Here is a 24,658-nt window from a genome sequence, read left to right as displayed (position 1 = left end):
TTGAGCAGTCTCATCACTACATCTTTATACTCATGAAGTCTCATAAGACTCATCAGTGCTGAATTTTCTGTTTTTCAGCCAATCACAGCCATCCATGTACAAGGTCGCTCTCCTTTTGGCCCCAAAGGCTGCTCTCTCCAGAGTCCTGGGAGAAAGGCTCCTACTAACTGGTTCCCTTCTCTCTCCCTCTCATTAGACGTGCTGTGGGAAGAGGGTAAGGCAGCCTTGGAGCAGCTCCTCAAGTTCATGGTGCACCCCGCCATCTCCTCCATCAACCTGACTACAGCGCTGGGCTCCCTCGCCAGTATCGCCCGCCAAAGGCCCATATTCATGTCTGAGGTGATTCAGGCCTATGAAACCCTGCATGGTAGGTTGGTCCTCCCCTCCCCCCCCACTACCCGGCCGTCGGCTCTTTGCTGAGGAAATGTGAGCGCTAGGTGGTGGGCTCCTGAGAGATGCGTCATTCGTCTAGTAGGTGGTGGACACAAAGAAGGGCTCTCTAGGTTACACAGGAACCTTTCTGTTGCGTGTGACAAGCCTGGTTCAACGCTGGCTTTACTATTGAGGGACATGTGGGTGAAATGACACGATGTCTGTGAAATACCTTAAAACATTCCAGCCTCTCCTCCCTCCCCCCAAAAAGCAGGGAGGATACATGTGTCAAAATAAGCAAAACGTTGATGGGTACATGGTGATTCATTGTACGTTTTCTCTGCTTTTGTGCACATGTCAAAACTGGAAAGTTGAGTTGAGATGTGAGTGCGTGCAGATCATGGCTCTGTCTCCATCTGTTGGTTTGTTGTCTCCATGTTGGGGTCCTTCTGTGTCTCTTCCCTTGGGGGGTAGCAAAGATGGCCCCCAGTAGCTCCAGGCTTCCATTCTGTTCACTTGGCAACCCCAGAAAGAGTGTCTCCTTGCCAATCATTCCAGCAAAGTCCGTGACCTGATGTTCATTGTTTCTGATTGGCCGAGAAGAGATGACAAGCCTGTATCTGAACCAATCACAGTGGCTAAGGGGTTGCTGCGATCTTACTGGCCCTGAGGCTTTGCCCACTTGGACTGAGCATGGAGCCAGGGTGGTTCCCTCCAAGGAGAATGGGAGTGTTGTTGGCCGAGGAAGGGGGGAAGGACGCTGGGCAGGCAAAGTTACGGGCGTCCTCTTTTGCTCTGGAGCAGGGGAGGCTCGCTCACCAAGGTGACTATTAGGCATTCTGGTGGCAGGCCCCGCAGTGAACTGTGGGAGCAGCTCGGTTGGGACATTCTGGAGGTGAAGGTGATGGTTGTAGTCATCCCCAGGGGAGGCACATTGGGATTTCCAGTCCAGGGATGGAGGGAGATGAGGCTCTTATGTAATAAAGGGAAGGGTACGTTTTCTCTCTGGATTAGGTTGTAACACTGATGAAAACCTCTCGGGGGGTTTGAAGCATAAGCTTGTATAGAGGGAAGGCTACACATTCGATCAGAGCGTGAAGGAACTTTCAGGAGACGCCTGCAAGCACTGCTGGGGCTCGGGAAGTGAGACTAAGGCCCGCGGGCTCTGTCCACAGCAGAAACCTGTTTCTCCTCAGCCAACCTGCCCCCGACGCTGGCCAAATCTCAGGTGAGCAGCGTTCGCAAGAACCTCAAGTTGCACCTGTTGAATGTGCTCAAGCACCCGGCCTCCTTAGAGTTCCAGGCCCAGATCACCACCCTGCTGGTGGACCTGGGCACCCCTCAGGCTGAGATCACCCGCAACATGCCCAGCAGCAAGGATGCCCGCAAGCGGCCTCGAGATGACTCGGATTCCTCGCTCAAGAAGATGAAGCTGGGTGAGCGGAGGAGCCGGGCAGGGCCTGGCAGGAGGGGTGGCAGAGACTGACCATATTTAAAGTGTTTCAGTTACTTCATTAAACTAATCTCCATTTTTATTAATGTTATAGTTACATTGTGTAAATGTGATGACATAAATGATATCAAAATAGTTATTAAAGTGTAGAGTATACTCTAAAGTAATTACGAGTTATTTAAATTATACAGAAAGGAACAGAATAAAAATAGTCTCCCTCTTGGGCCTCTCCCCAAAAGTAACCACTCCCCAGGTATTACACTTAGCCTCATAGGTGTAGAATTCTCCTTCCTTTTGTTTCGTTTATGTGGATTTTCTTTTTTAAGTACTTTTTAATGGTTACATTACTTATCAATAGTATCAATCATGGCAACCTTCCTGACTCGAAAATTTTTTAAAAATCACTTATGTTTGTTTCTAGAACATGTATGAAAGAATCGTGTGTGTGTGGGGGGGGGTTCATTAAAAAAAATAAGGAATTAATTTTGATATAAGGAGTGAGGTAGGGACCTGTTCCCCCCCCCTCCCCCATTATTAAGCATACAAAATAGAGTGTTCTATACCTTAATTTATTGAGTAATCATCTTGGAGCTCTTTCTATATCTGCACATAGAAATCCACTGCATCCTTTTAATGGTGGAGTAATCGTCTGGAGTGCATGTGGGCCATTTTAACGAGTCCCCTGTAGATGGACATTTCATTTTTTAAAGTATAAAGATTTCTATAGTATAACAGTCTTGCAAATGTTTCCAGGCACAGGACAGATTCCTAGTAATGGGACTGGTGGGGCGAAGGCTTTGTGCATTTAAAGTTTACACACTCCACTCCTACCAGCCCTGGACAGTCTGTAAAACCTCTGGGTATAAACCATATCCTAGGGTTATTTGCTTTCTTGCTTGAGTTGGAGTCAGGCTACGCATTGTTTTACGTTTATTATCCATTTGCATTTCTATGAAGTGCCCATTATTGAGCTGTTCAACCTTTTGTAATTAAGTTACATGTGCCTTTGGTTGATGCAACATTACAAATTACTTAAATCATCACCCTGTCCAACATTCCAGTTTTTCCATTTTCATAAATACAACTTCAAGGAACGTGATTGTTCCTGAACGCTTTTTTCTAAGGTTCACATGATCGGTGTTTTTCCTTGAGCCAGAACCACTGTGCTTGTATTCAGCCAGCCTGTCCCTACTGACGGAGCCGTGTTTCCCCTCTCTGTGCTGTCAGGGCCGCCGTGAATTCTCTGTACATTTTACCTTGAAAATAGACGTTTTTAGGGTGGATATGTAGAAGTGGAATCGGCTCTGTTGAAGAGGTGTGCACATTTAAAATTTTGACTTCCTAACAAATTGCCGTTCCAAAAAGCTGTACCACTTTACATTTCCACAGTCCACACCCCTACCAACAACTGTCACACCAACCTTTTCTTTTTTAAATATATATTTTTTATTTCAGAGATGAAGGGAGAGGGGGAGAGAGATAAAAAACATCAATGATGACAGAGAATCTTTGATTGGCTGCCTCCTACATGCCCCCTACCGGGGGGATCGAACCCACAACCCGGCATGTGCCCTGGCTGGAAATCAAACCTGCCGTCCCTTGGTGCATGGGACGATCGATGCTCAACCAACGGCGCAGCACAGGCGGGGCAGCCTTTTACTTCCTTGTCCGTCATAGGAGCAGAAATGCTCTTGCTGCGTTGTTTACATTTCCCCGAACCTGGTGACGTTGAGCACTGTTTCAGAGATAGAGGTTTTTAAACAGTGAAGCTCTGGAAATTACTAGTTAACCAGTTGTTATCTTCTTGGAGCTTAGTGTGATCCGCTGGGCTGGGCTGACTTATTCCCATTTCCCAGATGAGAACTGAGGCCCAGAGAGAGGCAGTGAGTTCCCCAGGGTCATACGGCCCCTGGATGGCAGAGCCAGGCCTGCAACCAGGTCTTCGTCCACTGCACTGCTCCTGGCTGCCGAGGCTGCGCGGCCAGGCCCGCTGGCTCCCTGGGAGGAGGGGGACCTGCTGCCTCTCCAGAGCCAGTACCTTGTCTCCTTCTCTCCCAGAGCCCAACCTGGGGGAAGACGACGAGGACAAGGACTTGGAACCAGGCCCGTCGGGAACCTCGAAGGTCTCAGCCCAGATCTCGGGCCAGTCCGACACAGACATCACAGCCGAGTTCCTGCAGCCTCTGCTGACCCCCGACAATGTGGCCAACCTGGTGAGCAAGGGTGGGGCCGTCCCCGCAGGGCGGGAGGAAGGAAGGGTCTGTGTCCTTTTCCTGCCTCCTCTCCACACTCACCTCTGCAGATGGCATCCGTCCTGAAACACCCTCTGTTCTAGTTGGGCGGGGGGGGCAGTGGGCCCTCTGACCTTTCCTCCTTCAGGGGTCACTGGTCACCACCCCCTACAGCTCCTCTTTAGGTGGTCTGAGTTCCCATCCAAACCCACTCACTCTCACGCTCACCCCAGGGGCAGGGGTGTATTAACTAGAGAGTTAACCCCATGACTTGTGTGCTAAGTGGTGTGGGGTTAGCATTGGGGAGCAGGATGGCCAGCATTTTCCTCAGATTCCCCAAGTTACCCTGCTCCGCACAAAGAGCTGCTGGATTGAGCTCATTGGGGGTTGGGAGGAGTGAGCCTCACATCTGTCCTCTGGCTGTCGCAGCACCCAGGCCTCTGTCGGGTGCTCGTGGAAGAATGCGTCTCCCCACGCTTGTCGGCAGTCACCCTCAGCCTTCCCTTCTCTGCCTGGAGACCCCCCGGGGCCAGTTGTTGGGGAATGGAGTGGAACTTCTGTCATGAGAGTGGCGAGAAGGGGTTTGCCCTCCAGCTCAGCTCTCTGGTGAGCTGCAGGCCTGGGTATGCAGCCATCTCCTGCGTCTTTCTCGGATGTTCCACAGGCATCTCAGACTCAACATGTCGAAACTAAACTTAGGACATTTCTCTCTACACTTCTCTGCAGGCCGTGGCCCCTCCTGTGTCCTTGGCATACCAGCCTCCTAGTTTCTAAGCCAGAAACCTGGGAGTTAAGCTCTTTGCCTTCCCCCGATCCTGCCCCTCTTCTCCATCCCCGGACCCTGGCTTGGTCCAGGCCCTGTCCTTTCACCCGGAGCACCACCCGCCTACCTCCTGGCTGTCGCATTTTTCTAACATGCAAGTCATGACACTTCCCTGTTCAGATCCCTGCCATTTCCCTCTGTGTCCTCGTAGGTAAAACTTAAATTCAACTTGCCTCAGTCCCTGTCGGATTTGGCTTCCGTTAACTCGTACCTTGTCTCTCCTTATTATACTGGGAAATTGTCCTTTTCACATAATTGGCAGGAAGTTGTTTACAAGATTCTTATGCTTTTACAATACCTGCTGTAGTAATGTGCCACTCTGTGTCCTTACTCCTTTTTTTTTTTTTTTTTAAATATATTTTATTGATTTTTTACAGAGAGGAAGAGAGAGGGACAGAGAGTCAGAAACATCGATGAGAGAGAAACATCGATCAGCTAGCCTCCTGCACACCCCCCACTGGGGATGTGCCCGCAACCAAGGCACATGCCCTTGACCGGAATCGAACCTGGGACCCCCGAGTCCGCAGGCCGACGCTCTATCCACTGAGCCAAACCGGTTTCGGCTCCTTACTCCTTTTTTATTTTATTTTATTTTTTTAGTTCCATCTTGCCATAGATTTGCTTGTTTTCAGTGGTTTCCAAGAACTGGCTCTTAATTGTTGATATTCTTTTTGTAACCTTTTCTGTTATATCCTACTGTCTTTTTCTTTTTCTTTCTTTCCTGCTGCTTTCTTTGAATGTTTTTTCCCCACAGTTTTAAGTTAAATGCTTGGTTATTAGTTTTCTGTCTTCTTTTCCAATATAAGCATTTAAGGATCTGATTTTCCATCTAAGTATCATTTTGGCTGCATCCCACACATTTTGATTTATACTTATGAAACTCATTATCTTTTTGTAATTACTTAATTACTTAAAGTATGTGCTTAAACTTCCAAGTTTAAACTTAGTTTGAAATTGTCTTGTTATGATTTCCTGACAGACATGGATATGCTTTGTTAGGATACTGATTTGTTTTTTTTTTAAGTCAGTTTCTGGTCCGTGTTATATTTTTTCCTGAACCTCCTTCCTCTCTTTGGGCAGGGTACTAGCTCTGCTGCCTCTTTGCCTCCACCCATGCTGCTCCTGTACCTGGAATACATAGCCCCTCCCACAGCAAGACTTCACCCTTTGCGGGCCGGATTCTTATCCTCCTCTCAGACCTCAGCCTAGGTGCCAGCTCCTCGGGAGCCAGAGCTGTCCCTGGCCTCCTGATGTGTCTTACGGCCCCTTCACCTTCCCCCATCACGCACCACACTGCATCCTTACTCGTGGCCCCTCTGACTGCCCCAGGAGCCTGAGCCCCATGAGAGTAGGCCCAGGTCTGGCACAGTCACTGCCATCTCCCCAGGGGCCTGGGCATGGAGCTGAGTAAGAAAGGGCTCCTCTTCCTGGGCACCCACAGGTCCTCATCAGCATGGTGTACCTGCCTGAGGTCATGCCTGCCTCCTTTCAAGCCATCTACACCCCAGTGGAGTCGGCAGGCACCGAAGCCCAGATCAAGCACCTGGCGCGGCTCATGGCCACACAGATGACGGCCGCGGGACTGGGGCCAGGTGAGTGGCACACGGAGCCGACTGAGACCAGGGATTGGCCCTGGGCCTCCTGCTTTCTCCTTCCTGGACGGGCGCTTCCTCATGGTGGAGCAGGTGAAAAGTCACATGAGATTTTAGGTGTTAATTACAGATCCACAGGAAGCAGCCTATCGGTGATTCTCCTCATGGAAGTTTCTCTCTCTCTCCCTTCCTCTCTGAAATCAATAAAAATATATTTAAAATAGTAATGAAATAGTTACGGATCCTGTAGATCTGTTAAGTGCTCGGTATTTTAGACCCTGGACTTTGAAATCCAACAGACTGGGTTTGATGTCTAAGTTGAACCAGACTGTCTCAGTCACTCAGTAGCTGTGTGACTTGGGCTAAGTTTCTTAACCTCTCTGAGCCTCAGGTGTTTTTGTGTGGTTTTTTAAAAATATTTTTTATTGATTTCAGAGAGGACGGGAGAGGGAGGGAGTGAGAGAAACATCAATGATGAGAGAGAATCATTGATCAGCTGCCTCCATGCACGCCCCCTACTGGGGACTGAGCCCACAACCCAGGCATGTGCCCTTAACTGGAATCGAACCTGCGACCCTTCAGTCTGCAGGCTGATGTTCTACCCACTGAGCCAAACCAGCTAGGGCGAGTCTCGGGTGTTTTCTCATGTCAACAGTTCTATTGAGTTACAAATTATATTCAGTGACACACACAACTCTTTTTAAAAAAATATATTTTATTGATTTCAGAGAGGAAAGGAGAGGGAGAGATAGAAACATCAATGATGAGAGAGAATCATTGATCAGCTGCCTCCTTGCACGCCCCCTACTTGGGACCGAGCTCACAACCCAGGCATGTGCCCTTAACTGGAATTGAACCTGGGACCCTTCAGTCCACAGGCCAATGCTCTATCCACTGAGCCAGACCGGCCAGGGCAACACACACAACTCTTACGTGTGAATTTTTACCAAGTGAGTGCACCGGTGTAACTACCACCCGGATGGCGATGCAGTGGGAAGAGGGACATTTCTACTCTAAAAAGTTCCTTCTGGTCAACACTCCCACATCCTCCCTCCATAGGTGCTCACTGTTGTGACTTCTGTCTCCAGAGATTGTTTTCTCTAGTCTCAAACTTCATATAAGTGGATCATGGAAAGTCTGACTTCATTTGCTCAGCAGAAGTTCTGGAGATTCACCCGTGTTGGCATGTGAACCATAGTTTATATTTTCTTGCTCAGTATTACTCCCTGAGGCGCGCAGTCACCATTGGTTTATCCGCCGTCCTGCGGACGCACCTGTGGGTTGTTTCCAGTGTTGGGCGTTGTGAGTAAGGCTGCTGTGAACATCTGTGTGTAAATGTTTTGATGCACACGTGCCCTCATTTATCTGAGCATATAATGCAGTTGTTGGGTCATGTGTCAGGGTGTGTTGGTTGCCATTAAATGTCCATCCGCTTTCCGAAGTGGCTGTTCCATTAGCCCCTCCAGCAGTGAATGGCATTTCTAGTCGGAGCCTCGGTTGTATTGCAAAGGGACACAAAGCCTACCTGTTCCAGACGTGCATTTTGCAGAGTTTTGTGTGTCCGAGGCTTAGAACAGAGCCTGGGACACGGGCGGGTCTTGCACGGGTCACGTGGTCGGACGTGCCCGGAGCCTGCGCGCCTCCCTCAGGTGTGGAGCAGACCAAGCAGTGCAAGGAGGAGCCCAAGGAGGAGAAGGTGGTGAAGCCCGAGAGTGTCCTGATCAAGCGGCGCCTGTCCGCCCAGGGCCAGGCCATCTCCGTGGTGGGCTCCCTGGGCTCCATGGCCACCCTGGAGGAGGAGGCGCCCCAGGCCAAGCGGAGGCCCGAGCCCATCATCCCCGTCACGCAGCCCCGGTGAGTGCCCGCAGGTGCTGGGGTGTGTGTGTGTGTGTGTGTGTGTGTGTGACAAAGATAAACAGAGACAGTGTCTTTTTTTCTTTTTACTGATTTCAGAGAGGGAGAGAGAGATAGAAACATCGGTGATGAGAGAGAATCATTGACCGGCTGCCTCCTGCATGACCCCCACTGGGCATCAGGCCCACAACCTGGCATGTGCCCTTGACCAGAATCAAATGTTGGGACCCTTCAGTCCTCAGGCTGATGCTCTATCCACTGAGCCAAACCAGCCAGGGATGATGTTTTTGTTTTGTTTTTTTTGGAGAGTGGAAGGAAGGGTTGGTTGCCTCCTATACCCACCCGACCAGAGCTGAGGTTCGAACCTGCAACCCACTACGTGCCCTTGACCAGAAATCGAACCCACCACCCTTTGGTGCCTGAGTTGACACCCTAGCCCAGTGGTCGGCAAACTGCAGCTCGCGAGCCACATGCGGCTCTTTGGCCCCTTGAGTGTGGCTCTTCCACAAAATACCACTGCCCGGGCGAGTCTATTTTGAAGAAGTTTAAGTTAAAAAAATTTGGCTCTCAAAAGAAATTTCAGTCGTTGTACTGTTGATATTTGGCTCTGTTGACTAATGAGTTTGCCGACCACTGCCCTAGCCAGTTAGATACGCTGACCAGGGCCTTAGGAGTTGTGGAGTTTTTTACATAAAAACATCCTCTTATGTATAAAACTAGGATGATATTTTCTATCTCTAAGGATCAAGAGAGAATTAAATTGAGTCCACAGTCATGGTTAGATAATTAACTCAGGGTTGAGATGATCATGGTTCCTAACATGTCATAAGCGCTGCTGGTTGTCACCATCACTGTCCTTGTTATTACCTCCCTCACAGACCACAATCCAGCCGGTCCCTGCCCAGGTCCAGTCAGCGGGGCCGTGCTGACCTCCTGCCCCTCCAAGGCTCTCCGTTCCCCTCTTGTCCCCACTTGAAGGCCTTTGCACTTCCTGTTCTCCCTGCCTAGAATTTGTGCGAATCGTCCCCTCCTCATTCAGACCTCCGCTCCCTCATTGCCTCCTGATGGCCGCTCTCCCTGCCACACCCTTTACCAAACCAGAGCGTTCTCCTCATTGCCCCGTGCTCTGCCGTGCCGCGGGGTCACAGGGGCGTCAGGCAGGCAGTGTGCGGTGTGTGTGTGTGGCCTGGGGAGTCACGGCTGGGCCCAAGCTCCAGAAAGGACCTTCCGAGCCTCTGTGTCCCTGTCGTCTCTCCCACGTAGGCTGGCGGGTGCCGGGGGGCGCAAGAAAATCTTCCGTCTGAGCGATGTCCTGAAGCCCCTGACGGACGCCCAGGTCGAGGCCATGAAGCTGGGCGCGGTGAAGCGGATCCTGCGGGCTGAGAAGGCCGTGGCCTGCAGCGGGGCGGCCCAGGTGCGCCCTGTCCCCCCAAATCCATCTTTCCAGTCCCCGTCCTAGAGCCTACCTCACAGCAGAGAGACGCCCCTCCCTGGCTCTCATTCCCAGCTCGGCCGCTCACCAGGCGACCACTTCTCCAAGCCTCCTGTTCTCCATCTCCACGCAGATAGCGGCTCTCACTGCTGAGAGCAAGGAACATCATCATCAGCGCCTCAGCTCTCAGGGCTGGCTGCAAGGAACACACACACACACACACACACACACACACACACACGGAGGGCTGCTGTTGTGTTTTCTGTGCTTAACGCTATTTTTATTTTTATTGTTTAGATTCACACATACCTGGTTTAAATCCCAGTTCTGTCACTTGCTGGCATTGTAACCTCAGTCAAGTGACTTCCCATTTTTTGAAGATGTATTTTTTTTTTTTTAATCCTCACCTGAGGACATGTTCATTGATTTTAGAGAGAGGAAGGGAGGGAAAGAGTGAGAAACTTCAGAAAGAAACAGATCAGTTGCCTCTCGTACACGCCTCCAACGGGGATGGAGCCCACAACCTAGGTGTGTGCCCTGATCAGGAGTTGGAGCTGCAACCTTCCGGTGTACAGGACAACACTCCAGCCAGATCAGCCACCTGGCCAGGGCAAGGTTGTTTCCATTAACCAGGTCGTATATAAACACTCTGTTAAAGAAGACCTCCAGGCCTGGCTGGTGTGGCTCAGTCGGTTGAGCGTCGTCCATGCACCAAAAGGTCTCCGTTCAATTCCTGGTTGGGACACATGCCCGGGTGTCAGGTTCGATCACCAATCGGGTTGTAGATGGGAGGCAACCCATTGGTGTTTCTCTCTTCCTCTCCCTTTCTCTCTAAAATCAATAAAAAATATTTTTTTAAAAAAGAAAAAAAAAGTTTAAAGAACTCCAGGCTATAGAGAGAGATATCTGCACCCCATCCCCTTCCCTAGACAAATTCAGGAACCCTTCAAGATCTTTTTTGGTGTATTTAAGTGCATGGGTCCTGCTCCTAGAAACTCGTTTTATTCTATAATGATTGACTTTTTTCTCCTTTTTATTTCCCCCCCAAAATGGGACCTGCTGGGCATGAGGCTCTCCACCTTGCCTTCCTCACTTACCCTCGGGTCTGCACGGGGGTGCTCTGAGCCTGGGCGGGAGTTGCCAACGCGCTCGCTCTCCTGTCAGGTGCGCATAAAGATCCTGGCCAGCCTCGTGACGCAGTTCGACGCCGGCTTGAAGGCTGAGGTCCTGTCCTTCATTCTGGAAGACATCCGGGCCCGCCTGGACCTGGCCTTCGCCTGGCTCTACCAGGAGTACAACGCCTACCTCGCGGCCGGGACCGCGGGCTCCCTGGACAAGTACGAGGACTGCCTCATCCGCCTGCTCTCCGGCCTGCAGGAGAAGCCAGACCAGAAGGATGGGTGAGGGGCGGCCCTGCACCCTCCCGTCCCCAAGCATCCCCCTCCTGTGTCCCGCCTTTCCTTTCCATATCCTGGCTAGCTCCCTCTCTTCCCACCCAGTCAGCCCCGCGTGTGTCCGTCCTCCCTTCTCCCCACCGGCTGGAGGCCCATAGCAGGGCGCTCAGTGTGGGCTCTGGTCACCCCGGGCTTGATCTCCAGCTGCTGTTTGCACCTGGCTGAGCCTGTCCCTCACCCTTTGGCCTCCTTCTCACCTGTAAATAACAGTGCTGCCTCGTAGGCTTCTCTCCAGCCCCATCTCGCCTGAACCGGTTCTGTGCCTTCCTCTGTGTCCTCAGCCTCCAGCTTATCTCTCCGCTCTCCACCCCGCAGCCAGGGACACTGGATAATGCTAATCCCGTGCTGCTCGCCCACTGAAATCCTCCTCTGGCTCTCCATTGCTCTCGGCATACATTGCAGGCGCTTCCCATGCCCTGGGACCTTGTGGGATCCAATCCCTCCTACCTCTTTAGCCTCTGTTTTGTGCCCCTCTGCTCCTTGCCACCCCCAAACTGGCACCACACTGGCCTCTGTCGTCTATTCCTTGAACATGCCAAGTTCAGGGCTTGGTACTTCCTGTTCTCTCTACCTGGAATGCTCCCCACACTGCATGGCTGGCTCCTTCTCACCCACCAGCGTTGACTCCGTCGTTATCTCTTTTGTGGCTTCCACGTCTAAAATAGCAACCCCCTCCCCCACCTTTCCCTCCTGTTGCTGTATTAAATGAGGAGAGCTCGGAGTCCCCAGTGGACAAAGGGAAGAAACTGAGTCTCAGAGAGGTGACGTCTCCACCCAGGTCACCCGCCGGCAGCGTGCGAAGCCTGCTCTGTGCCCTCAGAGCTATTTGTGGGCTGCGCGCGCCGCTGCGGGAGGGCGGGCCGCCTCTGAGCTCTGGTTCAGAGGAACTGGGGGGCCAGGCGTCCTCTGCAGCCGCTCCCTGTCCCTCCCGCTCCGCAGGATCTTCACCAAGGTTGTGCTGGAGGCGCCACTGATCACGGAGAGTGCCCTGGAGGTGATTCGCAAGTACTGCGAGGATGAGGTGAGGCCGGGCAGCGGAGCGCCCTGTCCCCGCATCCTGGAGGGACGGGGCCCTGCGTGGGGTCTGAGGGGCACCCAGCCGAGACCTCGTGGAAGGGTGTGTGCGGGCAGGTCCAGATCTGAGCCAGGCAAGAGAGCCCCCCGAGGCCCCCCGCAGGCGGCTTGAGCCGGGTCCCTCCCTCTTGCCAGAGTCGCACCTACCTGGGCATGTCCACTCTCCGAGACCTGATCTTCAAGCGCCCGTCCCGCCAGTTCCAGTACCTGCATGTCCTGCTGGACCTCAGCTCCCATGAGAAGGACAAGGTGACTCCCCGCAGCCCCTCCTGCCCTGAGGACCGGCCTCGGTGCCGCCCCTGTCCCCGGGAGGTGCCCTGCGCGCAGCAGCTGCTGGGTGGTGGTGGTGTTTCCACGTGTGATGGCATGAAGCTGTTAGAATGTGCACACGTGTATACTCGCCCTCCCGGGAAGGCAGTCCCCTTCCTGCTCTTACTCCGCCCGTGGGGGGAGCCCCCTTCACGCCTGGCGCTGTGCTGGGCCTGGGCGCTGAGCAGGGGAGGGGCAGGGCGCCCTGTCAGCGGGCGGTGACACTGCCTGGGTGGCTGGGAGCCCTGACCCACCTGATGGGGGTGGGCAGGGCGGGGGTCTTCTGGAGAAGGAGGCGTGTGGGCCGAGACCTGACAGGTGCGCGGACGGTGTGCTCTGGGCAGAGGGAACGCATGTGCGTGCGTGTGCTGAAAGGGCCTGTCCCTGTCCCTGTGGCAGCCTCACGCCAGCTCCCTTCCTGGTGTCCCATGGCCGTTCGCTCGGCAGACCCTCCGTGTGCTCCGGCTCGGCCCGTGGTGCTGTTGGGGCCCGGCCCCTGTCCGTGCTCAGGGCTCCCAGCAGGGGATGTCTGAGTGACCCAGGATATGGCCCGTGGCAGGCATTCCAAACACTGGGCACCTCTGCCAGGTCCCACAGCCAGGGCGAATGCTGCCCCCTTGGAGGAAGTGAGGAAAGCTCCTTCTGGTTGGAGCGTAGCAAGCAAGGCAGGTGGTACGGGGGGGGGGGGGGGGGGGCTGAGCAGGAGGCAGCGAGCGAGGCGGGACCCTGCGTGGGCTCACAGCCTTGGGCGCAGGGAACTCAGCTGGCCTGGCCTTTCTCAGGCGTGGGCCCGCTCACCGTCTGCCCCCGCTCTCCGCAGGTGCGCTCCCAGGCCCTGCTGTTCATCAAGCGCATGTATGAGAAGGAACAGCTGCGCGAGTACGTAGAGAAGTTTGCCCTCAACTACCTGCAGCTCCTGGTCCACCCCAACCCGCCATCGGTGCTGTTTGGAGCCGACAAGGACACAGGTTCGGTGCCGATTCATCAGGTGCCTCTTGAGCACGTGCTGTGACCCAGGCTCTGGACTGGACCCTGGAAACGGCTGGATCCAAGCTGAGCCCCGCCCCGCCCACTGGGGAACACAGCAGAGGAATAGCCAGACCAGCACGCCCAGGACGGCGCCACCAAGGAGCTTAGGGGCCCAGAGGGCACCTGGCCCAACCTGAGGGGTCAGGGAGGATGCCCCGGAGGAAGGGACGTTGGGCTGAGAGCGGAGGACAGGAGAGCTAGCTGTGGGGCTCCAGGAGGACCGGGCAGGATCATCGCCTGTTCCCTCAGCAAAGGCCTGGTCCCCCCAGAACTACAGATGGGGAGACCTGGGCCCTAAGACAAGGAGCCATTGAATTGGAAGGTTCGGGCTTGGAGGGAAGCACAGGGCCTCCTGGGAGCACAGGCGCCCGGCACAGCCTGGGTGCTGGGAACCTTCCCCGAGAGGCGCTGGCCACGTGCGGCCCAGAGGCGAGGAGGTGCGGAAGGAAGAGCCTCCCAGTGAGGGCTCGGGGGGCTGTCAGAGCCCCGGGCAGAGGCTGCCCCACAGGGCCTGGCGGGCGGAGCAAGTTGTGGAGCTGGGACTTCCTGCCGAGGGCACAGAGCACTCGCGTGCCCTGAGCAGGAGAGGGGCAGGGGAGACTGCTGCCCTGTGGATTGGTGGTCAGAGGGGACGAGGTGGGAATTCAGTGCAGAGGTTCCTAAAAGGGGGGCAGTCCTGATCCCACCCCATTTCCCTGATGATTGGCTTCCTGCCCTAGGAGAGTCTGCTTCCAGGCCCCGCTCTCTCCGACTGCCCCCAAGAAGGGGCAGGCACGGGGCGCGGGAAGGGGTGGGAGGGGAGTGGGCCGGCCTGATCCCGTCTCCTGCCCCTCAGAGGTGGCGGCGCCCTGGACCGACGAGACCGTGAAGCAGTGTCTGTACCTCTACCTGGCCCTCCTCCCTCAGAACCACAAGCTGATCCACGAACTGGCAGCTGTGTACACCGAGGCCATCGCCGACATCAAGCGGACGGTGCTGCGGGTCATCGAGCAGCCGGTGAGGCCCTCCCCCGGCCCCTCCCCTGCCCCTCCCCTGCTGTGGCCACCTCGGCGGGAGCTCAGCTCTAAGGGTGGTCACTCGGGCCCAGCTGCTCTGCAGCTGTGGGTCGTGGACACGTCCGTCGTTCGTGAGAAGACAGCAGGGCGGCCCCACGGTTAGAGCCTGGAGTTGGACAGACCTGAGGTCACATTCTGCCTCTCACTTTCTTTTTAAAAAATATATATTTTTAGTGATTTGAGAGGAAGGGAGAGGGAAAGATAGAAACATCAGTGATGAGAGAGAATCATTGTTTTAAATATATTTTTATTGATTTCAGAGAGGAAGGGAGAGGGAGAGAGAGAGAGAGAGAGAGAATCATCAGTGATGAGAGAGAATCCCTGATCGGCTGCCTCCTGCATGCTCCCTACTGGGGATCAAGCCCGCAGCCTGGGCATGTGCCTTTGACCGGAATCAAACCTGGGCCCTTAAGTCCGCAGGCCGATGCTCTATCCGCTGAGCCAAACCAGCCAGGACCCAAGAGAATCATTGATCGGCTGCCTCCTGCACGCCCCGCCTCCCCTACTGGGGGTGAGCCCACAACCTGGGCATGTGCCCTGACTGAGAATCGAACCATGATCTCTTGGTTCATAGGTCAATCCTCAACCACTGAGCCACACAGGCTGAGCTGCCTCTCACTTTCTCACTCTGCGAACATGGCGGGCAGGCGGGGTGCAGTCCCCGAGTTTGTTGTAGGAATTCGTGTAAACGTCATTTATGAGCTGGCCCTCCCCTGCCTCTGGAGCCGCAGGGTCACCCCATGAGAAGCAACTCAGTTGCAAACTGGCACCTGGGATCTGGAATGTCCGTCTGTCCTGCCAATTTGCAGCTGGATTTGAAACCACTCATGTCTCTGCCTCCGATACTTTTATTACGGAACGTTCCCAACAGAATCAAAAGGAGAGTGTGTATCTTAATGCCCACATACCTGCCACCGGGATCCAGCCCGGCCTTCCCTATAAGTGGGGATGGTAGGCTCGTGTGAGCGGGCAGCGGCCTCCCCGGCCTGAAGGTGAGGCCCTGCAGTGCGGCTCCTTGAGGGCAAAGCCTTGTCGGTCCCACTCACTTCGGTGGCAGAGGAGGGCGCAGTCACGTGAAGCCGGGCCCTCGGCTCCCTGTGCTGGGTGCTCACGGGGCAGCAGCCAAGCTGGGGCCCTGGCGGCCCCGGAGGGGGGAGGGCAGGTGTCCCTGATGCCTTCGGAAGCCAGAAAAGCTCACTGAGAAACTGAAGGTCGCTTAGGTAGAGATGACAGTGAGAAAAGGCATGGCCTGCACGCAGGAGGCTGGTGCTGCGAAGGCCGCACGCCGCAGGAGGCGCATCCGTGTGAGACTGGGCGCAAGAGACCAAGCTGCTCTGCCCTGCCCCCCACCTTCCCCGTTTCCCGTGCTCCGAGCACTGTCTCCAGCTCTTCCCCCCCCTCCACCCCCCAGGTCTGTGGAGATGAAATTGTCCCATAACGTGGTGTTAGTTTAAGGTATACGTCGTAATGACTTAATATATGTGTGTATTGAGAAATGACTGCAGCAGTAAGTTTAGTTCACATCCGTTAAGTTTCTCTTTCTAGTGATGAGAACTTCTAAGATCTACTGTCCCCAGTTCTTACCCAGAGTCCCAGCACCCCCTAGCCACCCTGCCCTTGACACTTGGGTCTCCCCTAGCTTTCGCCCTGGGCCCCTCGTCCTCCCCACATCGCCCAGCCCCTTGCTCAGGCCTCCCTGTCTCCTCTCCCTCCAGATCCGAGGAATGGGCATGAACTCGCCAGAGCTGCTGCTCCTGGTGGAAAACTGCCCCAAGGGGGCTGAGACTCTGGTCACGAGATGTCTGCACAGCCTCACAGACAAAGGTGCCCCCGGGGAGTCCCCCTGGCCTCCTTCCCTCCATTGCCCAGGCCCCCCCCCCCCCCGGACCTGGGGGTTAAAGCTGCTGGGTCCCCAGACGGCTGGACCTCTTGTGGCCCCTCCCCACCCCCGGGCCTCAGTTTCTGCATCTAGGACAGCGTGTGGCCAAATGCACTTAGAAAACCAGGGCCAAGGCTCCTGCTCGGAATTGAAGTTATTCCTCCCCTCCTCTCCCGCACACCCCCACCATCTCTCCCCTCTCAGTGCCCCCCACCCCGCCCACCCCAACACCCGTGCCGCCTCCTCATTCTGCCTGCAGTCCCGCCCTCCCCGGAGCTGGTGAAGCGCGTCCGGGATCTCTACCACAAGCGGCTGCCGGACGTCCGCTTCCTCATCCCCGTGCTCAATGGGCTGGAGAAGGTAGGGAACTGGATGCCCGGATGCCCCCCACCCCACCCCGTGAGCGCATGCTGGGGCTTGTCAGACCAGGGATCAACCTCAGCTCGGCCTCAGCCTCAGCCTCATCTGACCTCAAGCAAGCCACTCCCCTCCCTGAGCCTTGATGTCCCCCTGTCCTGAGGCCTGAAGGGAAACACAGAGCAGATCTGTTCCCAGCATGTAGGAAAGCCCCCCCCGCCCCCGCCCCCAACATGTGCTCCCCTGGGTCTTGTTCCCGGTGGGCTGAGACCTTGGGTGAGCTCCATCTCGTGTGTACAGAGGGAGTGATGATGATAACACGCCATTTGTGGGGGGAGTCAGTGAGCTGGTCCAGGGGGTACGTTTCCTGGCAGGGGCGTGAGGAAGGTGGGGTGGTCACTGAGTTGGGGAGAAAGCTCAGCCCTAAGGGGCCAGAGGGAGTGAGAGGAGGAAAGGATCAGAGGCCGGAGCCCAACCCCCATCTAGGCGAGCCACAGGCAGCTGACCTGCCCCCTCCCCCCCCCCCCTGTAGAAAGAAGTGATCCAGGCCCTGCCGAAGCTCATCAAGCTCAACCCCATCGTGGTGAAGGAGGTCTTCAACCGCCTGCTGGGCACCCAGCATGGTAGGTCCTGCCTGCCCTGCCCCGGCCTGCCCTTCGCCTCGGCTCCCTCCTCTGGGAGGCCCCCCTCACGTGGTCAGGCCGGAAGGAGGGTCCCGGAAATGAGGTGCGGGGGTGAGGCTGTGGTGCCACCTTTAGGGAGAGAGGGCTCGCCCTGCTCCCTGGGGCTGCCATCCAGACTCAGCACCGTCTAAACACCTGTCCCAGCCTCGAAGCTTCCCCCTCCTCCCCCCACCTGTGCTGCTTGGGTGGCGGTTTCACCCACAGAGGGAGCCGCATGTGGAGCCTGGGGCTGACTCTGCTCGGTCTTCCATTCCAGGACCCAAGTGCTTTCTCCCTCAGGCATTCTTGCTGCTCCTCAGCTCCTGCCTGAACCCCTCAAGCTGTGGGGGAGGGGCATTTTTGTCAGGGTCAGAAAGAAAAACTTGTCCTGGCAGGTGTGGCTCAGGGGTTGAGTGTCCTCCCTGCACCAAAGGTCACAGGTTTGATTCCCGTCAGGGCACATGCCCGGTGCGGGCTCCATCCCCAGTGGGGGGTGTGCAGGCAGCCAGGCATCAGTGTTACTCTCCCTCTCCCTCCTTCTCTTTCTAAAATAAATAAAAACATACTTCTTTAAAAAAGAAACAAACGTTAAACTTAGAAAAATTACCCCGGTGGGTGTTGGAGGCTGTTCCCCAAACCTGGTGATTTAAAACACGCACGTGGAGTGTCCGGGACCCTCCCACGGCGCCTGCCGAGGGCCATCCCCAGCCGCTCCCGCGGCACCCGTGTGAGCCCCGCAAGTGCCCAGGAGTGTCCCCTGTGCTCGGGACCCCATGAGCTCATCCTGGCCCTGGGCACACAGCCCAGTGCGGGGAGAGAGACCACCAAACCACACTCAGATGTTGCCCTAACTCGGGACCCAGTGGGGGGCGGAGAGCGAGAGAAGGCCTTGTGTTGTGAAGGAGGAGATGGCTCTCTAGCTGCTGCCTCTTTGGCCCCCTCTTTCTGTGTCCTTTGTCCCCCCTCCAGCCCCATTGAAGCAGAGGGCGCCTCATCTCCACTCACTGTTCCCCAGTCGGGGGACTCGGAGATCTCTCCACTTAGGCTTCCATACTGTCTCCTCCCTTCCCCTCCCCCACTCTCTCCCGCTGCAGGTGAAGGGAACTCGGCCTTGTCCCCGCTGAACCCTGGAGAGCTGCTGATTGCGTTACACAACATCGACTCTGCAAAGTGCGACATGAAGTCCATCATCAAAGGTGAGGCTCCCCCCGCCCCCCTTAAGTGGCCTGGCCCCCACGGACCCAGGAAGAACCTCAGCTCCCCTGCCTCCCTGGAATCCACCGAGTCGGCCGTTATGCCACCTACAGCTCCAGCACAGAGCTCCAACACCCACCATTTTCCCCTCCCTCCTCCTCCTCTTCTTCCTTCTCTTCTCCTTCTAAGAAAACAGTGCACGTACCACATGCTGGCACAGACCTGTCCTCAAGAAAGTTGGGGAGCCCCTCCCTCCCCAGCCCCAGCCCAAGGAGCGAAGCAGAGCGTGCAGCCTAGTGTGTGGGTGGGCAGAGGGCACCGGGGCCCAGGTTGGACCAGGAGGAGATGCCGAGTCCAGTTGGGACAGGAGACCGTGGGGTGGGGGTGGTGATGGTGACAAGGTGACAGGCTCACCACCATCTGCAGTTTCATGGGAGCTGCTGTCCCTCCTGCCTGAGCACCCACTCTGAGCCAGGCTCTCCTGGGTGCCTCACAGGGTGCCTACCAATCCACACCACCCGGTACCTGGTGAGTCTGTGGACTTCCATTTGTAGACGAGGAAATGGAGGTTCCAGAGAGGTTAAGGAACTTGCTTGGGGCCACACAGCACCTAAGTGGTGTCGTAAGTAAAACAGAAGCTGAAGTCAGTGGACCTGAGTTGGAATCGCAGTCCTGCCGGTCCCACCGGTTCCACTCCGTGGGAAGCCTCTCCCTCGGCTCCCAGCCCCCCTCTCCCCCCGCCCCCACCACGCCCTCCCCGAGAAGGTTTCTGGTCCAGAAGCCAAGCTTTCCGGTGCGGCTGGAGCGGACGCCCTCACTGTCGCTTGCTCTCCTCGGAAGACAGCTGTCCTCTGGTTCCTCCCGTCTCCTTTCAGGGGCCGTGGCGGTTCCCCTCCTGTCACTGTGCTTTCATGTCTTTCTTGTCTGGCCTGAAAGCCGCTTCAGTGGCTGCATACCCAGCCTTCCCCAGCAAGCTCTGCACCTTTAAGTCGGGGGAGGGGCCTATAACATGTAAAGCCCTCGGCCCTGCCCCACGGTGCCCCAGGCAGTCGCATCCCAGAGCAGAAAGTGGCCGGCTTCCAGAGAAGCTGGAAGTCGGTTTCAGGAATACCGTGATGAAACAAAAGGCAGACTTCCACAGCCCTCGGACGGTTCGGCCCTCGTGGAAGGGTCTGGAAGCCGGGGTCCAGGGGTGGGCTTACGCTCTCAGGCCCCTTTGATGATCTGAGGAAAGTTACAGGCTCGTTCCCAAAGACCAGGGGTCGGCAAACTCATTAGTCAACAGAGCCAAATAGCAACAGTACGACAATTTACGATGGAAATTTCTTTTGAGAGCCAAATTCTTTAAACTTAAACTTCTTCTGACGCCACTTCTTCAAAATAGACTCGCCCAGGCCGTGGTATTTTGTGCAAGAGCCACACTCAAGGGGCCAAAGAGCCGCATGTGGCTGGTGAGCCGCAGTTTGCCGACCACAGCCAAAGACAATAAGCACACGCGTCTTTGTGTCCAATTTGAGGGGATTCACAGCCCCCGCCACCCCGAGCCCATTCGTGGATCTAGATTTAGTGCCTGATTTCCCACGTGGGAACCAAGCCCTGGAGATGTCAGCAAGGCCTGGCCTTGAGGAACCCCCCACCCCCACCGCTGCCTCCTGCCAGCCCAGGCCACAGCCTCAGCGCTCTCCCCGCCAGCTGTTGGTCCCCAGCACCCAGTCCAGTCAGTTCCCAGCACGTTCTCTGCTCAGGCTCTAGTGCCTCCACTTGACTAGAAGCTCCAGATCTAAAGTCCAGTCCTGTTTTGTGCACCATCGGAACCCCCAATAGCTGATAGTATTAGCAATGCCCCATTAAACCTCCCTTTCTCTGGTGAGGTTTCCTATAACGAGACCTGCCCTCAAGTCTAGTCCCGTGATTCACTCACTGAGCACTTCCGCTCAGCCAGCCCTGTGCTGGGCTGTGCTAGGGACCCAGCGGGGATAGAGACGGCTCTGACCTTGCCCTTGCAGGGGTCACAATCCATCCTCAGGAACAGCTCAGAGTGAGCCAGGTTGGGATAGGGGCGCCCAGAGGGGAGGACACCTGAGCTGAGGCCACGGAAGGATAAGCGGGTGAGGCAGCAGAAGAGAGGACCATCCCAGAGAAAGGAAAGATGGGAGGCCAAGAGATGCACTTGCAGGGCCTGTAGTCCTCGAGGAAACCCGCCTGGGCCCCCACAGGGCTGGATCTCCAGGGCCTCTGGGAGGTGCAAGGTCAGGTTGAATTTCAAAAGACCCTTCAGTCTGCTGTGTGGAGGGTGGATCAGAGGGCCGAGTGGGAAGCCCAGGAGGAGTCTGGGGCAGAGCTGAGGGGGAGGAGAGGGAAGGAGGCTTTGCGACAAAATAGATAGGAGCTGGGACGCCTGGAAGTGAGGGGAGGAGCAGCGCCTCGTGTCCGGCAGGTGCTCTGGCACTTTCCTCACTTACACTGTCCTCTGCCCTTTGGCCCAGATGCCCGCCCTGTCCCCTGCCCAGCCTCCTCCCCCCTGTCACCTGTCATTCTTCATCTCCCCCCTTTTCCTAACGGGAGCTGCCCCGTTCCTTACAGTGCCCACCCTGCTCTCCGTTAGCCTCTCAAGTATGGGGGGCCTTTCTTTTAGCTCAATAAAGACTTCCTGGTTGACAGACTCACATGGCCAGTGGTGTTTGGGGAAGAGGGGGTTCAGAGGCAGTTTGCTGGGGCCTCCCCATTAGCACAATGGATTGGAGCACCACCTGTCCCACCGATGTCGGGGTGCAGACCCCGAGGCCTTCGTGGGTGCTTGCATTGTCCCAGCCCTCCGGGGGCCCTTGCTGGCCCGGGAGCTGATTGTATGCCCAGGCTCGGCTCCCTCCTCCTCTCACCCCTCCCTCATTACTCTGTGGGTCGTGTCCCCACATAGTCTAGGTTTGGTGCCCCAGCAGTAGCACATGCCCTATGCCCTGATGGGTGGGTGTGGAGGTCCCTTGCTGGTGGAGGGCCATCTCTCTGTCCACTACGGGGGTGCTGATGGGATTCGGAGCTGCCTTCCTGCCTAGTGGGGGTGGAGGTGCCGTGCTGCCAGCACGGGTTCCCAGCGGTTGGCAACGTCTTTCCTGCCTCAGCTCTCCAAGGGCTGTCCTCGGAGAGAAAGGGCCCTGTCTCCCCATTGTGTCCAATGTGGGGCTTGCTGGAGCTGGCCATGTCTTTGCCCTTGGGCCAAGCCACCAGGCTTGCAAGGACCAGGCCAGTCCCCTGAGAAAGCGACCCTCTGCTGGGTGGGGGAAGTCTCCCGTTTTGCCCGGAGCTTCTGCAAGTTGGTCTGGGTGTGTACACGGGCAGAAAACGGGGCTACAGCTCTCTGAGGGTGGTGGTGCGCCCGCCTCCCGGGGGCAGCTGGGCAGAGAGGACAGGCCCGCTCTCCGCCTCCTCCAGCCACCAACCTGTGCTTTGCGGAGCGGAACGTGTACACGTCGGAGGTGCTGGCCGTGGTGATGCAGCAGCTGATGGAGCAGAGCCCCCTGCCCATGCTGCTCATGAGGACCGTCATCCAGTCCCTGACCATGTACCCCCGCCTGGGGGGCTTCGTCATGAACATCCTGTCCCGCCTCATCATGAAGCAGGTAACCCGCCCTGGACCATCCAGGCCCCCGGCAGTGACTGGCTGCAGCAGGACACTAAAGCTAGATGAGGCCGAACCGCAGGCTTTTCCAGCCTGCCTGCCTCTCCCCCTAGGGAGCCCGGATGACACTGGCCAGCCCCTTTGCCCTGCCCTTGGCGCTCCAGGGGTCCTACGTCAGCCATGGGGTAGCTACCTGATGGGTGGGTGGATGCTAGAGGCAGGCAGAGACTTCAGGGGTGCACATCCCAGGAGAGGCATGGCTGCCCCTTCCCCCCACCACTGTGCACCCAGGCAGGATGCATCCTAGAGCTGATGCATTCAAGAGAAGCTAGAAGTCTGGGTTTTCAGGAATACCGTGATGACACAAAAAACTTCCACAAGCCCTCAGACTGGATTCAGCCCGCAGGCTGCCACGCTGCTACCTCTGGCTTAGAGGTTAAATGCAGATTCACACCGACCTGGGGTCAAATGTTGGCTCTGCCCCTAGTTACCAGGGTAACCCTTGGACAAGTCCCTGCATCTCTGGGGCCTCCTCTGTTTCGCAGGGCGAATGACGCCCCCTGGAGGCTGCTGTGGGAATGAAATGAGACGATGCTCACAACACTTAGCCTGGGCCTGGCCCAGGGAGACCAAGGTGGAGGGGTCACTGTTTTCTTCTTCCCACGTTGTGGTCCTGCCCCCGCTGCTGGGGAGCCGGGGGAGGAGGTTAGGTCCTCTGTGAGGGGGTCAGGGCTGTGTGCAGCCCAAAGGAAATCTGTTTGACGGCAGGGGTTTGAGCCCCAGCAAGGCCCCATCTTGGCACGGTCCTTCCGGTTCCAAGGGTGGCCACTTGCACGCCCCCTTATGCCCCCTTCCTCCCTGCCCCGTCCAGGTGTGGAAGTACCCCAAAGTGTGGGAGGGCTTCATCAAGTGCTGCCAACGCACCAAGCCCCAGAGCTTCCAGGTCATCCTGCAGCTGCCACCCCAGCAGCTGGGCGCCGTGTTTGACAAGTGCCCAGAGCTCCGGGAGCCCCTGCTGGCCCATGTCCGCTCCTTCACCCCCCACCAGGTATCCCAACATGTGGGTGGTTGGCCCTGGGGGTCCAGCCCCGGGGGACTGGATGGGAGTGGGCAGAGGGGAGCCCTGCAGTGCCACAGAATGGCAAGGGTTCTGGAGGGTCAGGGACCAACCAGGGATCTGGGGTGCCCAGGAGGGGTCCCTGGGTTAGAGCTCTCTGCAGCACCTCATCCTGCTCTTCCCCTAGCAAGCACACATCCCCAACTCCATCATGGCCATCCTGGAGGCCAGTGGCAAACAGGAGCCGGAGGCCAAGGAAGCCCCTGCAGGGCCTCTGGAGGAGGTGAGGGTCCCCCGGCCTGGCACCGCGTCTTTCTGGGAGGCTCCCGCTGAAAGAGAGGTGGGATGGGGGGCGGTTGCCCTTACTCGGGGCACATCCTGCTGTCTGCCGCCATCTGAGAGGAGCCTGGGCCCTAGCCCTCACTCACCCTGAGCTGCTGTGTGCCCCTCCCGCCCCCAGGATGACCTGGAGCCCCTGGCGCTGGCCCCGGCCCCCGCCCCCGCCCCCAGGCCCCCCCAGGACCTCATGGGCCTGCGGCTGGCCCAGGAGAAGGCCTTAAAGCGGCAGCTGGAGGAGGAACAGAAGCTGAAGCCTGGGGGAGTGGGAGCCCCCTCCTCTTCCTCCTCGGTCTCGGCCTCGGCCAGGTCGGGCCCTCCCCCGCCGGACGAAGCCGTGGATTTCCGGGAGGAGGGGCCCGAGGGGGAGACCCCGGCCATCTTCATCAGCGTGGACGACGACTCAGGGCTGCCGGAGGCCACCTTGCTGGACTCGAGTCTTGAGGGGCCCCTGCCTAAGGTAGGGCTGGCCACCGGAGCAGCGGAGGAAGAAACGCGCCAGGGCCCGGGGTGCAGCGTGTCTCCATGCCCAAAGGGTGGGGGGCGGCACACCCCACAGGAGCTGACCTTGACCGGCTCCCCTCTCCTGTCACCAGGAGGCCGCAGCGGGCGCCGCCTCGAAGGAGGAGAAGAGCCCCCAGACCCGCACCCCCGCCGGAGAAGACCGACAGAAGACTCCCAGCCCCCCCTCCACGGCCGCGGAGGAAGCCGGGGACCCCGAGACCAAGGGGAACAGCTGACGGGCTTGGTGGGGAAGGGGGAGAGGGGGGAGGGCGAGGGGGGTGCTTTGCCTTTCAAAAAAAATAATTAAAAAAAAAAAAGATCGTGGGTCTGGGGCGCGGGTGTAGTCTCTCATCTCAGCACCTCGGCCGTGGGACC

At 56.9% G+C, this 24,658-nt stretch overlaps 1 protein-coding gene across 1 annotated transcript in view; it reads left to right on the top strand.

Moving 5' to 3' along the window:
- SYMPK (symplekin scaffold protein) overlaps positions 1-24,536 on the top strand; it is a 36,345-nt gene extending 11,809 nt beyond the window's left edge. The window contains exons 9-28 of the mRNA XM_028135096.2: positions 197-367; positions 1,569-1,808; positions 3,884-4,038; positions 6,321-6,471; positions 8,121-8,325; positions 9,589-9,739; positions 10,922-11,157; positions 12,151-12,232; positions 12,421-12,534; positions 13,415-13,562; positions 14,459-14,619; positions 16,394-16,502; positions 16,817-16,917; positions 17,447-17,537; positions 18,671-18,772; positions 22,200-22,387; positions 23,258-23,434; positions 23,631-23,726; positions 23,904-24,239; positions 24,376-24,536. Of these exons, the coding sequence (XP_027990897.2) occupies positions 197-367; positions 1,569-1,808; positions 3,884-4,038; positions 6,321-6,471; positions 8,121-8,325; positions 9,589-9,739; positions 10,922-11,157; positions 12,151-12,232; positions 12,421-12,534; positions 13,415-13,562; positions 14,459-14,619; positions 16,394-16,502; positions 16,817-16,917; positions 17,447-17,537; positions 18,671-18,772; positions 22,200-22,387; positions 23,258-23,434; positions 23,631-23,726; positions 23,904-24,239; positions 24,376-24,519 (3,158 nt within the window). The 3' untranslated portion in view covers positions 24,520-24,536. The remainder of the gene's footprint in view (positions 1-196; positions 368-1,568; positions 1,809-3,883; positions 4,039-6,320; positions 6,472-8,120; positions 8,326-9,588; positions 9,740-10,921; positions 11,158-12,150; positions 12,233-12,420; positions 12,535-13,414; positions 13,563-14,458; positions 14,620-16,393; positions 16,503-16,816; positions 16,918-17,446; positions 17,538-18,670; positions 18,773-22,199; positions 22,388-23,257; positions 23,435-23,630; positions 23,727-23,903; positions 24,240-24,375) is intronic.
- The last annotated feature ends 122 nt before the right edge of the window (positions 24,537-24,658 follow it).

The sequence above is a fragment of the Eptesicus fuscus genome, chromosome 21, assembly GCF_027574615.1.
Source record: "Eptesicus fuscus isolate TK198812 chromosome 21, DD_ASM_mEF_20220401, whole genome shotgun sequence".
In the NCBI taxonomy this organism is placed as follows: domain Eukaryota; kingdom Metazoa; phylum Chordata; class Mammalia; order Chiroptera; family Vespertilionidae; genus Eptesicus; species Eptesicus fuscus.
The sequence above is the reverse complement of the archived record's forward strand: the minus strand, read 5'-3'. Positions and strand labels throughout refer to the sequence as shown.